The 16818-nt window shown below is 33.0% G+C and overlaps 1 protein-coding gene across 1 annotated transcript; it reads right to left on the bottom strand.

Moving 5' to 3' along the window:
• Nucleotides 1-1971: 1971 nt before the first annotated feature.
• On the bottom strand, nt 1972-16496 carry LOC128237149 (uncharacterized). Its single transcript, XM_052952417.1, has 3 exons — nt 16131-16496; nt 7859-8502; nt 1972-7236 (listed from the first exon to the last, which is right to left on the bottom strand). The coding sequence occupies exons 1-3, from the start codon at nt 16334-16336 to the stop codon at nt 2315-2317; spliced, it is 5772 nt and encodes a 1923-aa protein (XP_052808377.1). The 5' UTR covers nt 16337-16496; the 3' UTR covers nt 1972-2314.
• Between the last annotated feature and the right edge of the window lie 322 nt (nt 16497-16818).

The following is a 16818-nucleotide window of genomic DNA, read 5'->3' as shown; positions in this document are numbered from 1 at the left end:
ATCACTTAATAATGTGCACAAAATAACAACATACATGTAGTATATAACAGTAATATTAATCTATAAAACTTCTGGAGTAGTTTATACAGAATGAACACATACACATATACGTTTTATCATTAATTGACATATATTTCTAAATTATCCCAGGAAAAAGGTATAAGGAAGTATTTGTATATAATAACCAAAACATCTATGAAACTATAAATGCAAGTCAGGAAGCAAAATGTTCTCTTAAATTCTTAAAATGAATACGTTTGTTTATATTCTCACAAACTATTATGATAGGACGTCAAAATCTTCATAAAGATATGATATGATATATAAACTATAGGTACTGAATTATTGGCCGGAGAGCAATTTTTTTGGACAGGATGAATGCCATTCATCTTTCTATCAATTATGAAATAGATTTCGGAATTTCCAGGATTCAATTGTCAATTTGGTGTTCTGGAAGTCAATTTATAGATGTATAAGTCAACATTAAAATATTTTACAAGGAATTTTATTTTAAGAATTTTCAGATATCGTAACCGTGAGAATGTTTAAAGTCTTAACATTGTGTGTGACTCTGTCTCTAAAATTAACGCTTGTTACGATACCAACAAATAATAAATCAAACTACACAGTTTAAAATAATTCTGGGTCGAATAAAAAAACATAATTAATCAAAAATCAAAAAAACAAAACAAAAAAAAACGTTCTGGTTGGAAAACAAGTTCCAGAAACGTTACTATAACAAGCTCTTGTCAATGTGATATACTAACCTATCTCTGATTTTTTTTAATCCTTTAAAAACTGTGAATTGGCAGGTTGACCGAAAATGCTTCCTATTCTGTCTTTAAAATTATTTTTATCTTTTTAAGATGCACAATTCAGGCTGATGGAAAGAACATACTGCAGTATCATATTTAACTCATTATACCAAGACTTATACCAAAACAAAAACGCATATTATTTGTGTAGAGGTGTATATAAGCCTTTATAAAAGTGTGTTTTAATAATAGCAACGTGGTCACAAATTCGCTAGTGAAAAAACATAAATCAATCAATCAAACAAATCATTATTTCCTCCTATACAGAAGATATGCAAATATATTTACAACTTGTAAAGTGCTCTAACATTGAGCAATATAGAACAAGTTAACACAATAAACAAAGTAAACGTAGATAACATAATTATGTATATAATATATATATTTAGTTACACATATGTACATTGGATGCTTTTGTTTTTAGGATTTGTATTCTATTTTTTTATCTTATAACGGTTCCACATTGTTATTTGAGCTAACGATTTAATTAGTGATTATAAGCATAGCTGAGATGGGTATAATAACAGGTATGTTTAAGAATACGATACATGCATTGCATACAAGTATTGCTGTGTAACCATCCTGACGAAACAGAACAAGAGACTTTTACGGCAACAGGTTTCTATGCTGTTCTGTTTATGTATACGTAGATTAGTGAAGGTAAAAATGATTATGATTATGGTTATAACCTGTAGTTGATTAGCAACCAAGCTACAGTTAATATGTTAAGCGCTATTAAATATCGCTTAAGCAAACTCTAGTCAAAGTGTGCACGTATACACCGTAATGTATAGTTGTATGAACATTGCAGAAGTAGTGCGTTGTTGTCGGTGTCTATAAAAGGTTCTAAAGGTGCTCCGAGAAGTCGCAGAGTCCATTGTATATGTTCTAAGTTATTTATTAAAAAATAAAATTTGCATCAACCCATTGTGTGCCCCTGTAAATCAACGTGTCATGTTTCAAAATTCTAATCTTTAAAATACGCATCTACTGGATTAAAACTAAACAAAACTTTAAGAATCACTACAAAATAAAAAAGTTTAAACGGCTATTTCAAAATTGAATTGAATATATACAACACGTATTGCTGTTTGGAAATTATTAGAAAACCCTAAACTGGAAAAGCGCTCCCCCATTATAAATTCATGGTCAAACATATCATTAAACATTTATTTTCTAAACTGTGAAACATAATATAGGTATGGATGAATTATAATATTTTGGTCTATGTTACATCATATTTTACCTCTTATAAGCAAAAAATATTATTCAATATGCTCTCATTATTTACTCTTTTTTCATTTTAATAAAAATGTTTGTACACACACATTTTGTCAAACATAAAATACAATAAACACAAATGAGAAACAAGAGGGGCCAATCGAAAGTTATAAAGATATTGTATATTAACAGCATTTGAAAAACATCAATTTGTTGAGGCTACATTATGTTGAGAGTTATATAAAAAAAAGGACTGAAAAGCGGCCAGATTTTTTTCTTCAATCTCCTTTTCTACGTTCTGAAAAGAGTTGCTTTAACTCAAACCCTGACATCAACGAAATATAGCGCTTTTGTGCAGACGAAATACCTTTTAAATACTCCAATTCCTGAAAGGTGTTCATGTCAAACGCAAAGCTATATATTGGCAGAGATGAAATACAATTTAAATAGGAAAATCGCTTAGATTCATTTTGTAAATAAGAACGACCATGAGATGTGCACTTATTCCTCATTCCTCGTTTAATCAGAAAAGGTGTAGTAAAATTAGAACGCAATATGTTTGTTTTAACAACCATTTTCAAAATTCCTGAAACAATACCATTTAATGTACTTTCAAAAGTTGACAACTGAGACAAATCTGAATAAAATATATTTGCTGTATCAAAGGCAAAATTGATGTCGTTGTAACACCAATCTGTATCAGATTCCTTCACAATTGTATACAAGTCTTCTTCTAAAACCCAATGATGTTTAACAGGCATGTGTTTTTTCATTTCATTATATAGATCTGCAGACATGTGTCTTGGAAATTTGTTTTTTCCTGATTTTAACAAAAAGACACATATTTTTGAAACAAAATATCTAAACGTTTGAATTTGTTTTCCAATTGCTAATTTAGATGGATTATTGTACGTGTAAATTTGATTCAGTGATTGGTGTAAGTAATAAAATGATATTAAACGTATCACAGCCTTAAAGGAACGTTTTATCGTTCTATATGCCTGTACAACCTCGTCTGTAGTGAAAATTGTGGAGAAAGATTTTAAACAGTTGTAAAGTTTTATGTAATGATAAAATACCTTCCTACGATTTCTCATAAACTTATCTCGGCATGAAATCTGATGCGTTATTCTATTTGAGTTGCTAAATGCGGTTGAAAGAATGTACACTAAATAGTGCTCAGCATATTTGTCCGGATATGTGATTTTTCCTTTACTGTGAAGATTTGATTGAATAAAGTCTAACGTTTTATTTTCTCTGTCGAATACCAAGGCAAGGTATGCTGGTGTGAAGTTGTCTTTATTTCTACAATCCAAGATTTCCTTTCCAAAATATGTGAAGCAAGCTTTAACGGAATAAATGAACTTTTGAAGGGAAAGAAAATGTATAAAAGAAAAGTTTGTTGAATTTGTGTCGCATATGAACGTCCTAGAAATCGACCGATAAAATGTATGTATATACAACGAAATAAAGGAATCGGTTTCATTGTCCTGAAATAGCAATAATGAGCCGTCTATAACAACATTATTGAGTACTAACTCTTGAAATATATCATTCTTGTCTTCCGTTGAAGATCTGTTTAGAATAGATAAAATATCATTGAATTTCAAAAATGTTATTTCTATAGCTGTGCCATTACAAATTGAAGTGAACAAAATGACTTCCTTAGAGACCGACGTTTTGATGGCCTTGGATAAAACAGATTCATGTGAAAAACTAGGCGAGACCCCTTTGTCTAGAAAATAAGTTGTGAACATTACGGACTTTTGTTGAATTGCAACATCTAAAACATTTTGACTGTATTCATTTTTACAGAGTGTCAAGACAGAACTGTTTACTCTTTCAAAAACAAATTTTACAACAGATGTTATTTCAGGGTAAACAATTTCCTTATAAAGAAAGCTGTTTACCTTTTCGAATTCTGCGAATTTATGTATCGTTTTATGTATAAGACAACTTTCAATTAGACTGTCACAATCATTACAAATTAAAAATGGAAGAATCTGTTTTATATTATGAACGTTATAATCAAATGTTTCGATATCCAGTGCTAGTTTCTTGTAATAAAACATTAGAAATAGTCCATGAGAATCGTTCTTCAAAATTGATTTCAAAACAGATGTTTGATACCTTTCATGCTCATCAAATATATGTGATAAACACATTTGAAATAAGTAAAAAGTTCTCTTCTTGATTAATATTTCTAAAATTTTTGTTTTGACCGGACTGGTTAATAAATTCCTTAATTTTCCAAAATGTAATGAAACGATAAACGTATATTCAGATTGAGTTAGGAGCCGCTGGTCTAAGAGCAATTCACCTAATTGAAAATCTGTCTCTAAATTAAAATGCTTTTTCAAAACGGCGAAACGTTTTCGTTTGCTTAATCTTCTGACTGAAAACATAAATGGTGTTTGACCCAAATAATCTGTTCTAGTCAACAAAGCTTCAACAGTATCCCCATGTGTCTGAAAAAGTGTATTTAACACATTTGAATGGCCGTTCTGAATAAGATAATGTAAAGGGTTTCTCCCAAAGCGATCCTTTCCATGAATGGTATCAGGATAGATGGAATACATATCCAAAATTATAAATGATAAGGTCTGTTTATTTGGGTCTAATGAAAATGGCCTCTGTTTAACGGCTAGCCACATGTATGCAAACCTATACCTTTGAAGATCTATGTTAGCACTGTTAACTTGATTTCTTATATAATAGAACGATATGTTGTTTTGGCAAATTACTGCTGAATGCAATGGTGAAGACATGTTATTACAAAGCAATGTCATTATATCCGTGCTTTGGTCGTGTATCAAATGCTTAAGTAACCTTATATTCCCACCGCAGGCGGCAGAATGAGCGGTAAAGCACCCGTTTGCATCACGCGTAAAGAAATCCAAATGCAGTCCATGCTCATTAAAACCTGTGAAATTCCAAAAGTCTCCTTGCTCTGCTAAAACATCTTCGAGTCGTTTACATATCTGCGAATTAAGTAGATTTTCTTCATATAAATTAAGTTGGAGTTTATCTTTGATCTCAGTTGTATTTCCACACGAATAACTTATGTTTGCAAACTTCTTGTGATTATCAAGGATGTAACGCACCATATCCTTACGATTATTTTGAATTGCTACAAGCAAAGGTGGTCTCCCTCCTCGATCCATACAACTAAGCGTTGAGCCACCATTATTGGAAATAATCGCTTTCATTATGTTAACATTATCACCTCGAATTGCTGCATGAAGTGCACTTTCACATGATAGATCACCCCAATCGTCATAAAGACACACTGTATCTACTTTTCTTCCTTGCATTCGGGAACACCCCTCAGAAAGCCACGTAAGAACTTCATTACACTCCCGGCACCTGTCAGTAATGTTCAATTCATTCATTAAGTACGACACTAGAGACAAATGTCCTCCATCTGCTGCAAAATACAGGCATTGCCAGTCAACACTACCTTTGTTGTAAATATAAAACTCCTTGACCGTATCAACATAACCAGACTTACACGCAAGATGCACAGGCTTTAAATTGATGCCATTCAATATGTGATATGTGTAGTTGCCGAAAAAAGTATTATCAGTCAAAATGAAGTTTACTATTTGAAAATGTCCATTTTGCGAGGCAATATCGAGTAATCCGTAACCCCATTGTTTCATCAAGGTAGCGATTTGAACGGCAACGTCAACGTCTGCAAGCATCGTTCCGTGGTAAGATTTCACTCTAAAATTCACATTAGCCCCATGGTAACAAAGGCTTTTTAAAGCGGACAATTTCCCCGTAGCAGCAGCAATGTACGCCGCAGTAAAATTTTCGCTACTCAGCTCTTCAGTGTTGTTGAAATGGTAATACAGAGTATGCGGTATATTTGAACAGTCAGGGCGTTTCACGCATCGTATCAAAGGTGATTCAGAGTAGGTCCTTTCCAAAAGCGTTATTTGATCATGGCTTATATTTTTAAATCGATCAATTAATCCAGTTGCTTCTGAGTTCATTATGTGTATTGCTAGGTTGACAATATCCGTGTCAATAATATACATGTTGTCAATTTGATTGAGTAAATATTGAGCATTGATTGTATGGCCGTTTTTTCTCTGTATTTTAAATGTTTTAGAAGCTTTGTTTTCTAACCAATTCACAACGGACTGGTGGGTAAATGTAACAGTGTCATTTACAGTTATAAAGAATTGCTCAACCTTTTTGAGTTCATCATTTAAGGTGTCTTTGTGTATTGTAAAACAATCCGTAATTACTTTTAAAATATTATGTTTTGTTTTTGTTAAATACGTAGTTACTGTCACTTCAAAAATTTTCCTTGCATTTTTAAATTCGTCCCCAAAAATTCTTTCAAATTGATCAAAATAAAATCTGTCAAGGTTTTTTATATTCGAGTCGTTGTAGCTATTTGAATCAACCATGTACTGTGCGATAAGAAAAGTCGACGGCATGTCTAGCCTATTTATTTCTGTTCTGTTCAAATATGATCGTACATCCTGTAGGTTTCTTTTCTCCAAAGTATGCAGATATATCACATTAAAATCCAACATAAGCTGTGCATGTGGCTTCAGCTTACGACTTGTCATTAACAGTTTAATCCAAGTTGGAAACAAATGGAAACGTTTCCGAATTATTTCAATGATTGCGTTGTCGCTTGCGTCCTTTGGATTCCCACATTCGTCTATAGCATCGATAATGATCAGTTTGAGAGAAGTTGTAAAATCATTTCTCGATAACGCTTGTAACGGATTAATTAAGCAAATGTCGATGCATCCTAGATAATCTTCGTTGCAGAAATCACCATTGTAGTGTTCGAAGCATTGTCTTTCAGTCAATAGTTGAGTCATTAATTCGGGTACAAAATGCGAAATCATTGATGTAAGTCTTCGAATGAAGAGCCCGGGCTTCTGCGTTAATAAAACATCGAATTTGCAAATATGAAATGCTATTAACATTTTTCTTAAACGAAACCCCTTGCTGTGTTCATCTGCGCATACGGTATGGGCGACGAAAGCTGATTTCCCGTATCCCATGTCTGCTTTCATGACTAGGCCGCGCGTTGAAGGATTCATAGTTTGAATACTTTTTGTAATAATATCGAAGAGCCATTCACGTCCAACTAACTTTTTGTGGCGTTTTAAATAAGGTTCCAAACTTAATGGATTTGGAAAGTCCCCGTAGATGTCTTCTGTTACGCACTCTGGAAATTAAATAAAGAACTGTTAACGCCATTTACTTGATACGCCAAGACAACGTAAAATGCTTTACCATGTGAATAAAACGGATTAAAGGTGTCCACATTATTTAACCTACGAGTACCGAAGATACATCACACGTTACTTTGATTGATCATTAGGATCACTATATATTATGATTATATCGTATAATTTATTAAGTCAGATTCATTTGGACAATCTTAATGGAAAATTTAAGAACATATATTCACGGAAACGGTCGGCCAGATTGCAAACAAGACTGGTTATAAACAAATCAAAATAAAATATTTAAAATTCAAGACGAAAATAGAATCATAACTGTAATAACAATCATACTTTACTATCTAATAACACAAACATTACCATGGCTTAACCAAACAAATGGGAGGCATTTTCAATACCCCCATCACCAAAGTACTTTTTATTGGCAACTGTTTTGACGCAAATGGCAAATTTCAGTATTATATTCAAAGTATGTATATTTTCTTTATTGCAAATGAAATAAAAAAGTATATATATTGAGATTCCATGTCTAGTAGTACACCTTTAAGTTCGTAGCATTCATTATTCATTGCAAAATCTATAGTTTTCAAAGTGTAATCGTACCTCCTATTTCAGACGTTCTCATCCTGGGCATTGTCGATGTCCTCGGCGATAATGTGTTACGTGACCAGAAATGCAATACGGTTAAAAAGCAAACGACAAACATAACCATAAAGCAAACGACAAACATAACCATATAGCATATATTTGACAGCATGCTGACTTGTGTTTCGACATCAGTTAATCTACCTTGTATAATGTTTTCCAATTCTTGTTTATAATATATATTCAGTTGGTCCTTTTCTAGGTCTCGAATGCAATCACAGAGGTCAACAATATCAGGAATTAATGGTGATAAATCTCTGTGATGAATTAACTTTTTGATATTTGCGAACACTTCCGTCTTTAAATTGTCATCACATTCGAATATATCATGGCATAACTGATTTCTACAGCCCCTTACAGCGTCTGCCATTGGTATAAGACTTCTTTGAAACTCGGAACATCGTTTCCAAATGTTTAATGATACAGTCACGTCTTCTAAATTCAGATTCGTTTTGTTGAAACCTTGAATCATGAAAACCTCGGAAATGTGTTTTGGATTGTTTGGCCACTCCCATGAGTGAAGTTCAGACCACGTGATCTTCCGAGGAAACAAATGAAATCGTAGGAGCTCCGCCCTCCATGTAGTGCATGTAATACACCACCTGTAATGAATTGTGTCATGAAATACAAATTTAAAATGTATTCAAAGAAACCTTCTTCCTTAAAGTATCATTAATTGCACTAATCACAAGTTTTTACAATTCAATGATATAACGATAAAAGTTTTAATAAACTGTACAATGAGTGACCGATACTAGAATTATCTATATTAGCATAGTCGCGTGTGCACCTTTTTTCTAGAGATGACGTCATGATTATACATATCTCGAAAAAAAACGCAACATCATAAAACAATGATCTTATTATAACCGCAATTTAAACCAACTTCTTAAAATTATAACGGCCATTCTTTTCAAATTTCTAAAATTCGTTCAACCTGGATGAATTGTCGTCACGCAACATATCTTTCATAGATGCACTGTACAAATTCTGGATTTTTAGTGTGTATCATACTGCAGAAAAAAGGAAGTAAAGATTTGCTTTTAGTATGGAAAGGTCGATAACATCGACAAATATTTGTACCATCTTAAATTCAGGCTTAAAGGGACTCGCTCATGTTTTTGTAAAATTTACCTCATTTGTACGACGAAATAAAGTGTGGAAGGAAATGTTAAAACTCAGAGACTGACGGCTGGAACCCTTTAACAAATGTTGATATAAGCTCAAGTTTTGTCTGTGTAGTCCAAGAATTTTAACAAGAGTTAGTCACGCGATTCAACAAAAGGGTTTAACTTAATGGTTAAGTTGTCCATATGTTTGTGTATGAGTGTTTGTGGGTGTGAGGTTTTGTTGTCAGTTTTCAATGTTTCCTTGATTGCACCGGCGTGGGTTCGCACCCCACTTAAACCAGATTTGTTTATCACCGTGTCTAATCGTTACGAGATGAAGTGGTGGAAGTAACGTTGGTTAGTTGGGGGACAACGCTCGATTATGGTGGTTAACACGACTAAGAAATTTCATAACAGATATCGAGAAACAGTAATGGTTCTTTACAGGAATAAGTGCAAGATGACTTCCTGTTCATATCTATATCTATATATTTGGTTTCCTATACAATGTCGCCGTTTCCCAAATCATTAGGGGAAAACTCGATATTGTATATTAAAAGAATGATCCGCGAGCTTTAAAAGTTAAGTAAACAGCGAAAATTACAACCAAAAAATGTATAGGCAGCTTCTGTCCGTAGGAAATCTCTTTTATATAGCGTATTTTGATATTATTGGTATAATTGACGTGTTATATAGTCATTGAAGGTGCCTTTTTTTAAATAAAAGATGTAATGCTGTAGGATGTGGTGGACCAGTCAGGTTTTGCTGGGTAACGCTGGTTGCACGGTGTTTTGTAAATTCTGTTTTTTAGCAATTTTCCACCATGCTTTGTTCACTTTGATATTAAAATCTGTATATTATTACTGATTTTCAACAGTGTACCATATTCACTGCTGCTCCGTCAAAAACTCACACTAGTTAATCATAGTCATAGTATATGTGTTACATGCATGGCGCAAACCCAATTCGGCAAAGCCAGCACACATTTGACGTCCCTTCAACGTGGGATTTAACAACTAGGCCACGGAGACGGTAACTCAAGCGCAAGCCAAAAGACAAATTCTGTAAAAGCAACATATACACAGTTTTAATATCTGTTTTTCATACATTAGTTTATTTTATCATATTCAAGATATTTAAAATGGAAATATCAAACAAATGAACGTAATATCAAGTGAATTAAACTCAAGGGAGGTAATAAATATGTTCAGGAAAAAGATTTCTACAAACCGTATGGATATCGGTATTTATCTGATATTTAAAATATATCGGTCCGATATTGATTGGACTTTTATATATTCCGATCGGTTCAAATATTCAGCATTGTTTTTCCCCAAGTTCAAATATGCGTCAAAATAAAATGCAGAATAGACGATGCTAACAACGTTTGATATAGGTTATGAAGCACGAAATGTTAACCTAAATAATACGGTTATTTAGTGCGATTCATTTTTATGGCAACCATACTTTTCAGATGAAAAGATAATCCCACGTCGAGTCGACGTCGTATATCGAATTTGCACGGACGCCAGGTTAATACGTCGCCTCGACGTGGGAATTTGTCGATTTTGGTAGGCGCCGACATTACCAGAAAACTCTGTCGAGCGGATGTTTGCTGGGAACTGATTACTCAGTGAAATGCATTGTTTCAGTCTTGTTTTAAAACATTTCAGTGAACCAAAGCATGGTTATAGCATTTGTTTCATAGTTATTTCATGCTTCATCATTGTTTAGAGTGACCCCTTTGCAATAGTGGCGATAGTGTTGAGGAAACCAAATACATAATGGAACAAGAAAGACCATTGATGCAAAGCATCAAAGGGCGCCGTTTAATAGTTTATGCATTTGTTATATGTTGAAAAACAAGAAATGTCAAGGCCAACAGGCATATTACAATGCATCGAACCGCATCCATGAAATTCTCAAAATATTTGTAGTATTCTACTTAACAACATAGGCTAAAACATTGAAATTGAAGAGTTTCAAGTTAAACATTTCATTAGGGGTGTGGTACATTAATGAACACGACAGAATTAGGGTGCTTGTGCACTGTACTATTTGTCATTGCCACCTATCCATATACCTAGTTTTATTTCAATACCATGAGTATTTAGAAAGTAATGCTCTGGTCAAGAAAAAGAGGCAAAGGGCAATAATTCTGCAATTAGCTGAAATACAGCTATAGTCATTGTGCACTGCACTTCCTCTTGTTGTGCTTTACCATTGAATGATGTTTAATGAAATTCCAAAAAAAGTAGTTTTCTTGTTATGCTACGGACAGGAAAAGGAACAAAGGGAATAACTCTTGCAATTCGCTGAAATATAGTTATTGTCCTTGCACACTGCAGTTCTCATCATTTAGGGGGAGGGGGCAAAGTCACCATGATGGAATGATAACTTGAAGGGAAGAATAAGTTTCCTGATTATATGGGGAATTCATCATGAAGAAGTGACATGAAATAACATTTTTGTAGTACTTTAATAAACATTATGAAAGTTACAAACATAAATAGAACATAATTATTGAATTGTTATATAAAAAGAGAACATAGTTTACTAGATGAAATGCATTTATAACATAACATGCCTTGTTTTTAGCTGTTTAATTATACTTAAATGTATGAAATTGGACAAATTGCATAAAAAAACTGGTCAATGGAGTTATAATGTTAACTTCTCCATTTACATGGTAAAGAAGAGTTGAAAATGGATGTTTTTAGTTGATAGTGATATTAACACAAAAATAGCATGTGTCTTATAGGACAATGGCAAATTTTTCAAATATGATAAAAATAATGCATACAAATTGAATTTGTATCAGACTATGTATGAAAGAAATAATACTGTTTCTATTTTTCACAAAGGTTTTGAAATACAACAATGCACATATAAGCATAAATAGGCCAAATATGCACAAAATAATAGTAAACAATGTGTGAAAGTGATACTGAACACTTATAATAATTTCTTTGTGCATTAAATGAATATATACCAGAAAAGCAATACTAAATCAAGTCCAACATGTAAATAAGTTTGAAGAACACCCCTTTATGAATATCTTCATAACAAATCAGAGTACATGTAAACAATAATCATTTATATAATTAGTATCAAATGTGTCTACTTTAAATTGTGTTTTCATTTGCATTAAATTAATATATACCAGAAAAGCAATTATAAAAATCCAAGGCCATAATTATTAAACTGAATTAAGGTATTAGTAATACACACTTTAATAAAAGCTTTCACAGACAACATAGTTATTATCATGGTACACTATGGGACTTTTATCCAAATTTTGAAAATATTTTACTGTGAATTAAAAAAGTAATTTAAGTTTCATTACACCCAACCCCAAACTCAAAGGGCTACAAAGAGCGACAAGTAAATATTTTGTCTTTATTTGATTTTTTTTCATATTATCAGAGCTTATGAAATAAACACAACAGTTTCTGGTGAAATAAACTTCAGTTAACAGAAAACATAAGTTCAACCGAACAGCATTATTGATACACATGCAAAAAAATCATTTTGATTGATCTTGTGAGTCTTCTGAACAGAGCAGTATTTCGATGTTTGAAAATATAAAGCAGTTTAATAAATTCATAAAAAAATAATTAATAATAAAACAACCTGCTGAAATCATTTTAAATATTTTCTATAATGTCTAATAAACAATTAAAAAGACAATTTATGATAGTTTACCGTTCAATTTTGAAGAAAATATACATAATGTCATGTAACCATACATTTTTATAGCTAATAAAATGCTTAAAAATCAACCCTTTTCTTGTAAAAATTGATAAAGCTTTATTGGACTTATTCATAAAATGTAATCATTCAAATAAATGAATGTTACATATGATACTTACTCAGAATTCAGATTTAAAAACAATGAATGTACTTTCAAATTAAAATATGTAAAGAAACAAGAACACTATGTACATGTAGGCGGTAATGCCACTCCAAAAATGTCAGAGTGAAAGTTCTCAACTAATTTGTCTTTTTAATATTATAACATGTAAACAGTCTCTGTAGGTAATCGATGTCTATTTGTTTTATTTTGTCAATGGTATTCTTACATTTAGAATTTTTCACAATAAGTCTTCACTCTTCAACATTTGAAGCTTGGTCTGTTCCCATGCGTTTGTACTTGTAGTGTGTGCACAGATGATAATTACTCAATGCTGAGTCAATGCTGATTTGGTTTTCATGCCCCTTCAGGTTCTTTACCCATCTAGAATGTTTAGTGCTGTAAAGGAAAAAAAAATGTACTTTAAAGCCTTTCTAACTTATTAGTATAGATAATAATACTGCCATACATATACAAAATAAAATATCGTATAAACAGTTTAATATTTCTCGACATTATTTAAAAACAAAAAACAAGCTGATACATACATGTAAATAATATATAAAGAAAATTACTAAATTTATCAATAAAATTCATCATCATCATCATCATCATCATCATCATCATCACCACCACCACCACCACCACCACCACCACCACCACCACTTGATTATTGAATATAGTGAGTTTATAAAACAACAAACACCAACTCAAAAATGTTTTATATGAATTACTCACATCATTTCTATCAGATGTGACTGCCTTGTGGATGACATGGATGTCAAATCTGTCTCAATGATCCAACATAGTATTTAATGCAGGCTGGAATTCTTCATAACCCCAATTTGTTGACTTAGTAATATTCAGTCATTTTCTTACCTGAAATAAATTAGACTTCTGATTATCAACCGGCAGAAACTACAACTGTGAAAGACAAATACACATGTATCAATTATACATTCTGGACTAATATCCGTGTTAGCCAAGAGTAAGTTGGTAGGCACAAATCATTTAATATGTAGTTGTTGTGCATATGGTTGATAATGATTCACAACAGTACGGGGTTTTAACGAGACCTACAACAAGCAAATGAATGTCGCTAGTGTCAAAGCTGTCGTGGCTTCCAGCCCGAAACCATGTACGTCTTTTCTTACAGTTTTTTTAGAAAATATGCAGTTTGTAAACAAATAATGGGCATGTTCATGTATAATGGTATGTTAAAAATATGTCACATACCAAAACACATCAGTTTTAAACAAAATTTTAAGTCTAATATTTTTCTAAGATAAAACAATCAAATAAAAGATTACATACTCATATCATATACATAAATAATGTGCATAAGTACATTTAAAAATATGAAACATGTACATAATGCACCAGTCAATTGTAACCATGGCCCCCCAGGTCCGGGGTTATGCCGGGGATAGCCGGGGAAACGGGCCGTGTTTTTACCTTTCAGGTGGCCCCTGCAGTGCCGGGCGAATGCGGTGGTTTTGTCTTCGAGCAAAATATAGCGGGGAATATGCCTCACCTAGGCTCCCTGGGGTGCGGGGGCATATGGCAGGGATTTGACCATCAGTTCGTCCTCGCAGGACGAGGATTTTACCTGGGGTTGGCTGGACCGAAAGTCAAAGTCCCGGCTATTCCCCTTACCTTGGGGGGGGGGCGTGGTTACAATTGACTGGTGCTAGTGCACCAGTCAATAGTAACCACGCCCCACCACCGCATTCACCCGGCACTGCAGGGACACCTCGAAGGTAAAAACACAGTCCTTTTCCCCCGCTATCGCCGGTATACCCCCGACCTGGGGGGGGGGGCGTGGTTACAATTGACTGGTGCATAAGTAGATGTAACATGTATATTTATAATAATATATAATTACAGTATAGTACATGTATGTAAAAATATTAACAAGCTGTCTTAATATTTAGCAAATAAAAATGATTTAAGAATTCCAAAGATAAATTAAAAAACAAACATTTTTGAACACATCAACGTACAAAACTACTCAAAGATACTTACATACATAGCCCTTTGATACGAATATCCCAGTTCCATGCCGATTGTTGACATTCGTTTTTTCGACAGAAAATCTTCTCCTACGCGTATAATTCACTTATAATCCATGTTTTACTGTAATGACTCAAATTGTTAAGTGTATCTTAATAAAATGTCAGTGTGCACTTTTAGTGTTTACTTATTTTAAACGTATATTCATGATAAAAACATCAGCCGAGTTTCCAACTACTTCGATGTAGAAATTCCATTATTGACTATGAATAGCGGGGAAATACCTTCTGGTTCTAAAAATAGCAACATCCGGTATGTGTTACAACTCGGGGACAATCGCAATAAAATTTTACTAATGTCACCTTCAACACATTAACAAATAAAGTTAGGTGAACATTTAATTCCAATATCGATTAGATTAAAGAAAAAAGATTACCTCATTGTTTATCAATGCAGTAAACATAACAAAACAACATAAAACATAATTATTCCCATTCACATAATTACCGGTCCACACATTTTACATTTCCGGCACATGATATTTCAGATATTTCAGGTAACCAATCGGAAAACGTAAACGAATCGGGAACAGTTATTAAACTTATGTGTCGTTCTTCCGAGATAATGTTTTAAAGATAAATTGAAGATTATCTATTCAACCATAAATAGCATTTTTAACACCATGCAATCGCCATCCATTTGCATTTTTAATCATTATAAAATAACAGTAAAACCCAACTGTCAACGAACTTAAAAACCGCTCCTACCACTAACTAAAATAAATTCCCATTCCATAATAGGCGCGCACTTCAGTGCGGTGCCAATCAATAATATCTGGAGGTCACTATACACCTATCCTTGTGAAAAAAATCAATTTCTAGATCACTTTCCACCACGATCTAGCGTCATCCCACCACTTCACTTCGCAGCGATTGGACACGGTGTTTATATTTAAAGTATATTTTGTTTAACAATTTCGAAACAAAGAGTAAAAAAGATAAACCATAAGTATTTCAGGTTCATAACCGAAGACGGGGGTATTGGTGCCAAAACATGAGCGAGTCCCTAAATTGACATCATATTTCTTGGATTAGGTATGCACACAGTCGCAAACAGACGTCAAATGAATGACTAAAAGCTATGAACTGTTTGAGTGTGTGCTAAGGATAAGTAAAAAGTAAACACAGAACTTATATCGATCATGTAACGTTCAAGCTAGTTTAAAAAATATAACGTAGCTAAGATATAGGCTTACCTGTTGAAATTGTTTTTGAACTGTTGACTGCACTGATCAGTGCACGCATTCTGTGCGCCTAATTTTCTCACTATTTGTCCATGAATGTGTTGAAGCTTGTCTTCGGTGAATGGTCCCAATGCTTTACCAACCTTTTTAGTTACAAGAAGGCACGAAATATAATTCCTATTCCGTTTATTTTTCAAAAGTGTGTCTAAATTTGCCATTTTTGTTAGTGTGCTGTAACTATATCCAGACTTGGTTTCATTAAATCATACTAAAACGAGAGATCTTTTAAATTTATGTTCAAAAGTTTAAATAAGTCCGAATACTTTTATATTGAGGATGTATAAACTATTGTATTGAGGCATTGTCATTCTATCCCGCTGTTTTAAAGAGTGTGTGTTTTACCTCAAGTTTAAATGATAAAATACCTTCAACATTTGGATCTACGTTTGAAATATGATATTCGCAATTAAAATGATCAATGCATTCATACTGTATTGGGAATCAATATGTTCAATGCACTTATTTCAAAATGCAAATTACATCATTTTTAACATTAAAGTCCCAGTACCAGTAAATAATTAGAGAAACAAATAAAAATAAATATATATATCAATGATTATGTCTCAGATAGAGTTTGATAACACCCCAAGTTTCACTTAATCCTTTATTAAACAGAAATGTATGAGAAACTCCAAGGCAA

This window comes from Mya arenaria, chromosome 6, assembly GCF_026914265.1.
Source record: "Mya arenaria isolate MELC-2E11 chromosome 6, ASM2691426v1".
NCBI classification, from domain to species: domain Eukaryota; kingdom Metazoa; phylum Mollusca; class Bivalvia; order Myida; family Myidae; genus Mya; species Mya arenaria.
This window is presented reverse-complemented; position numbering and strand designations above follow the sequence as displayed.

Bases quoted from the DNA above. Each gene is read 5' to 3' on its own strand.
- LOC128237149 (XM_052952417.1), bottom strand. From the start codon at position 16,336: ATGGCAAATTTAGACACACTTTTGAAAAATAAACGGAATAGGAATTAT. The intron at 8,503-16,130 runs GTAAGCCTATAT...AATTCATTACAG, and splicing joins TTCAAAAACAATTTCAACAG to GTGGTGTATTACATGCACTA. The intron at 7,237-7,858 runs GTACGATTACAC...TTTAATTTCCAG, and splicing joins GAGAACGTCTGAAATAGGAG to AGTGCGTAACAGAAGACATC.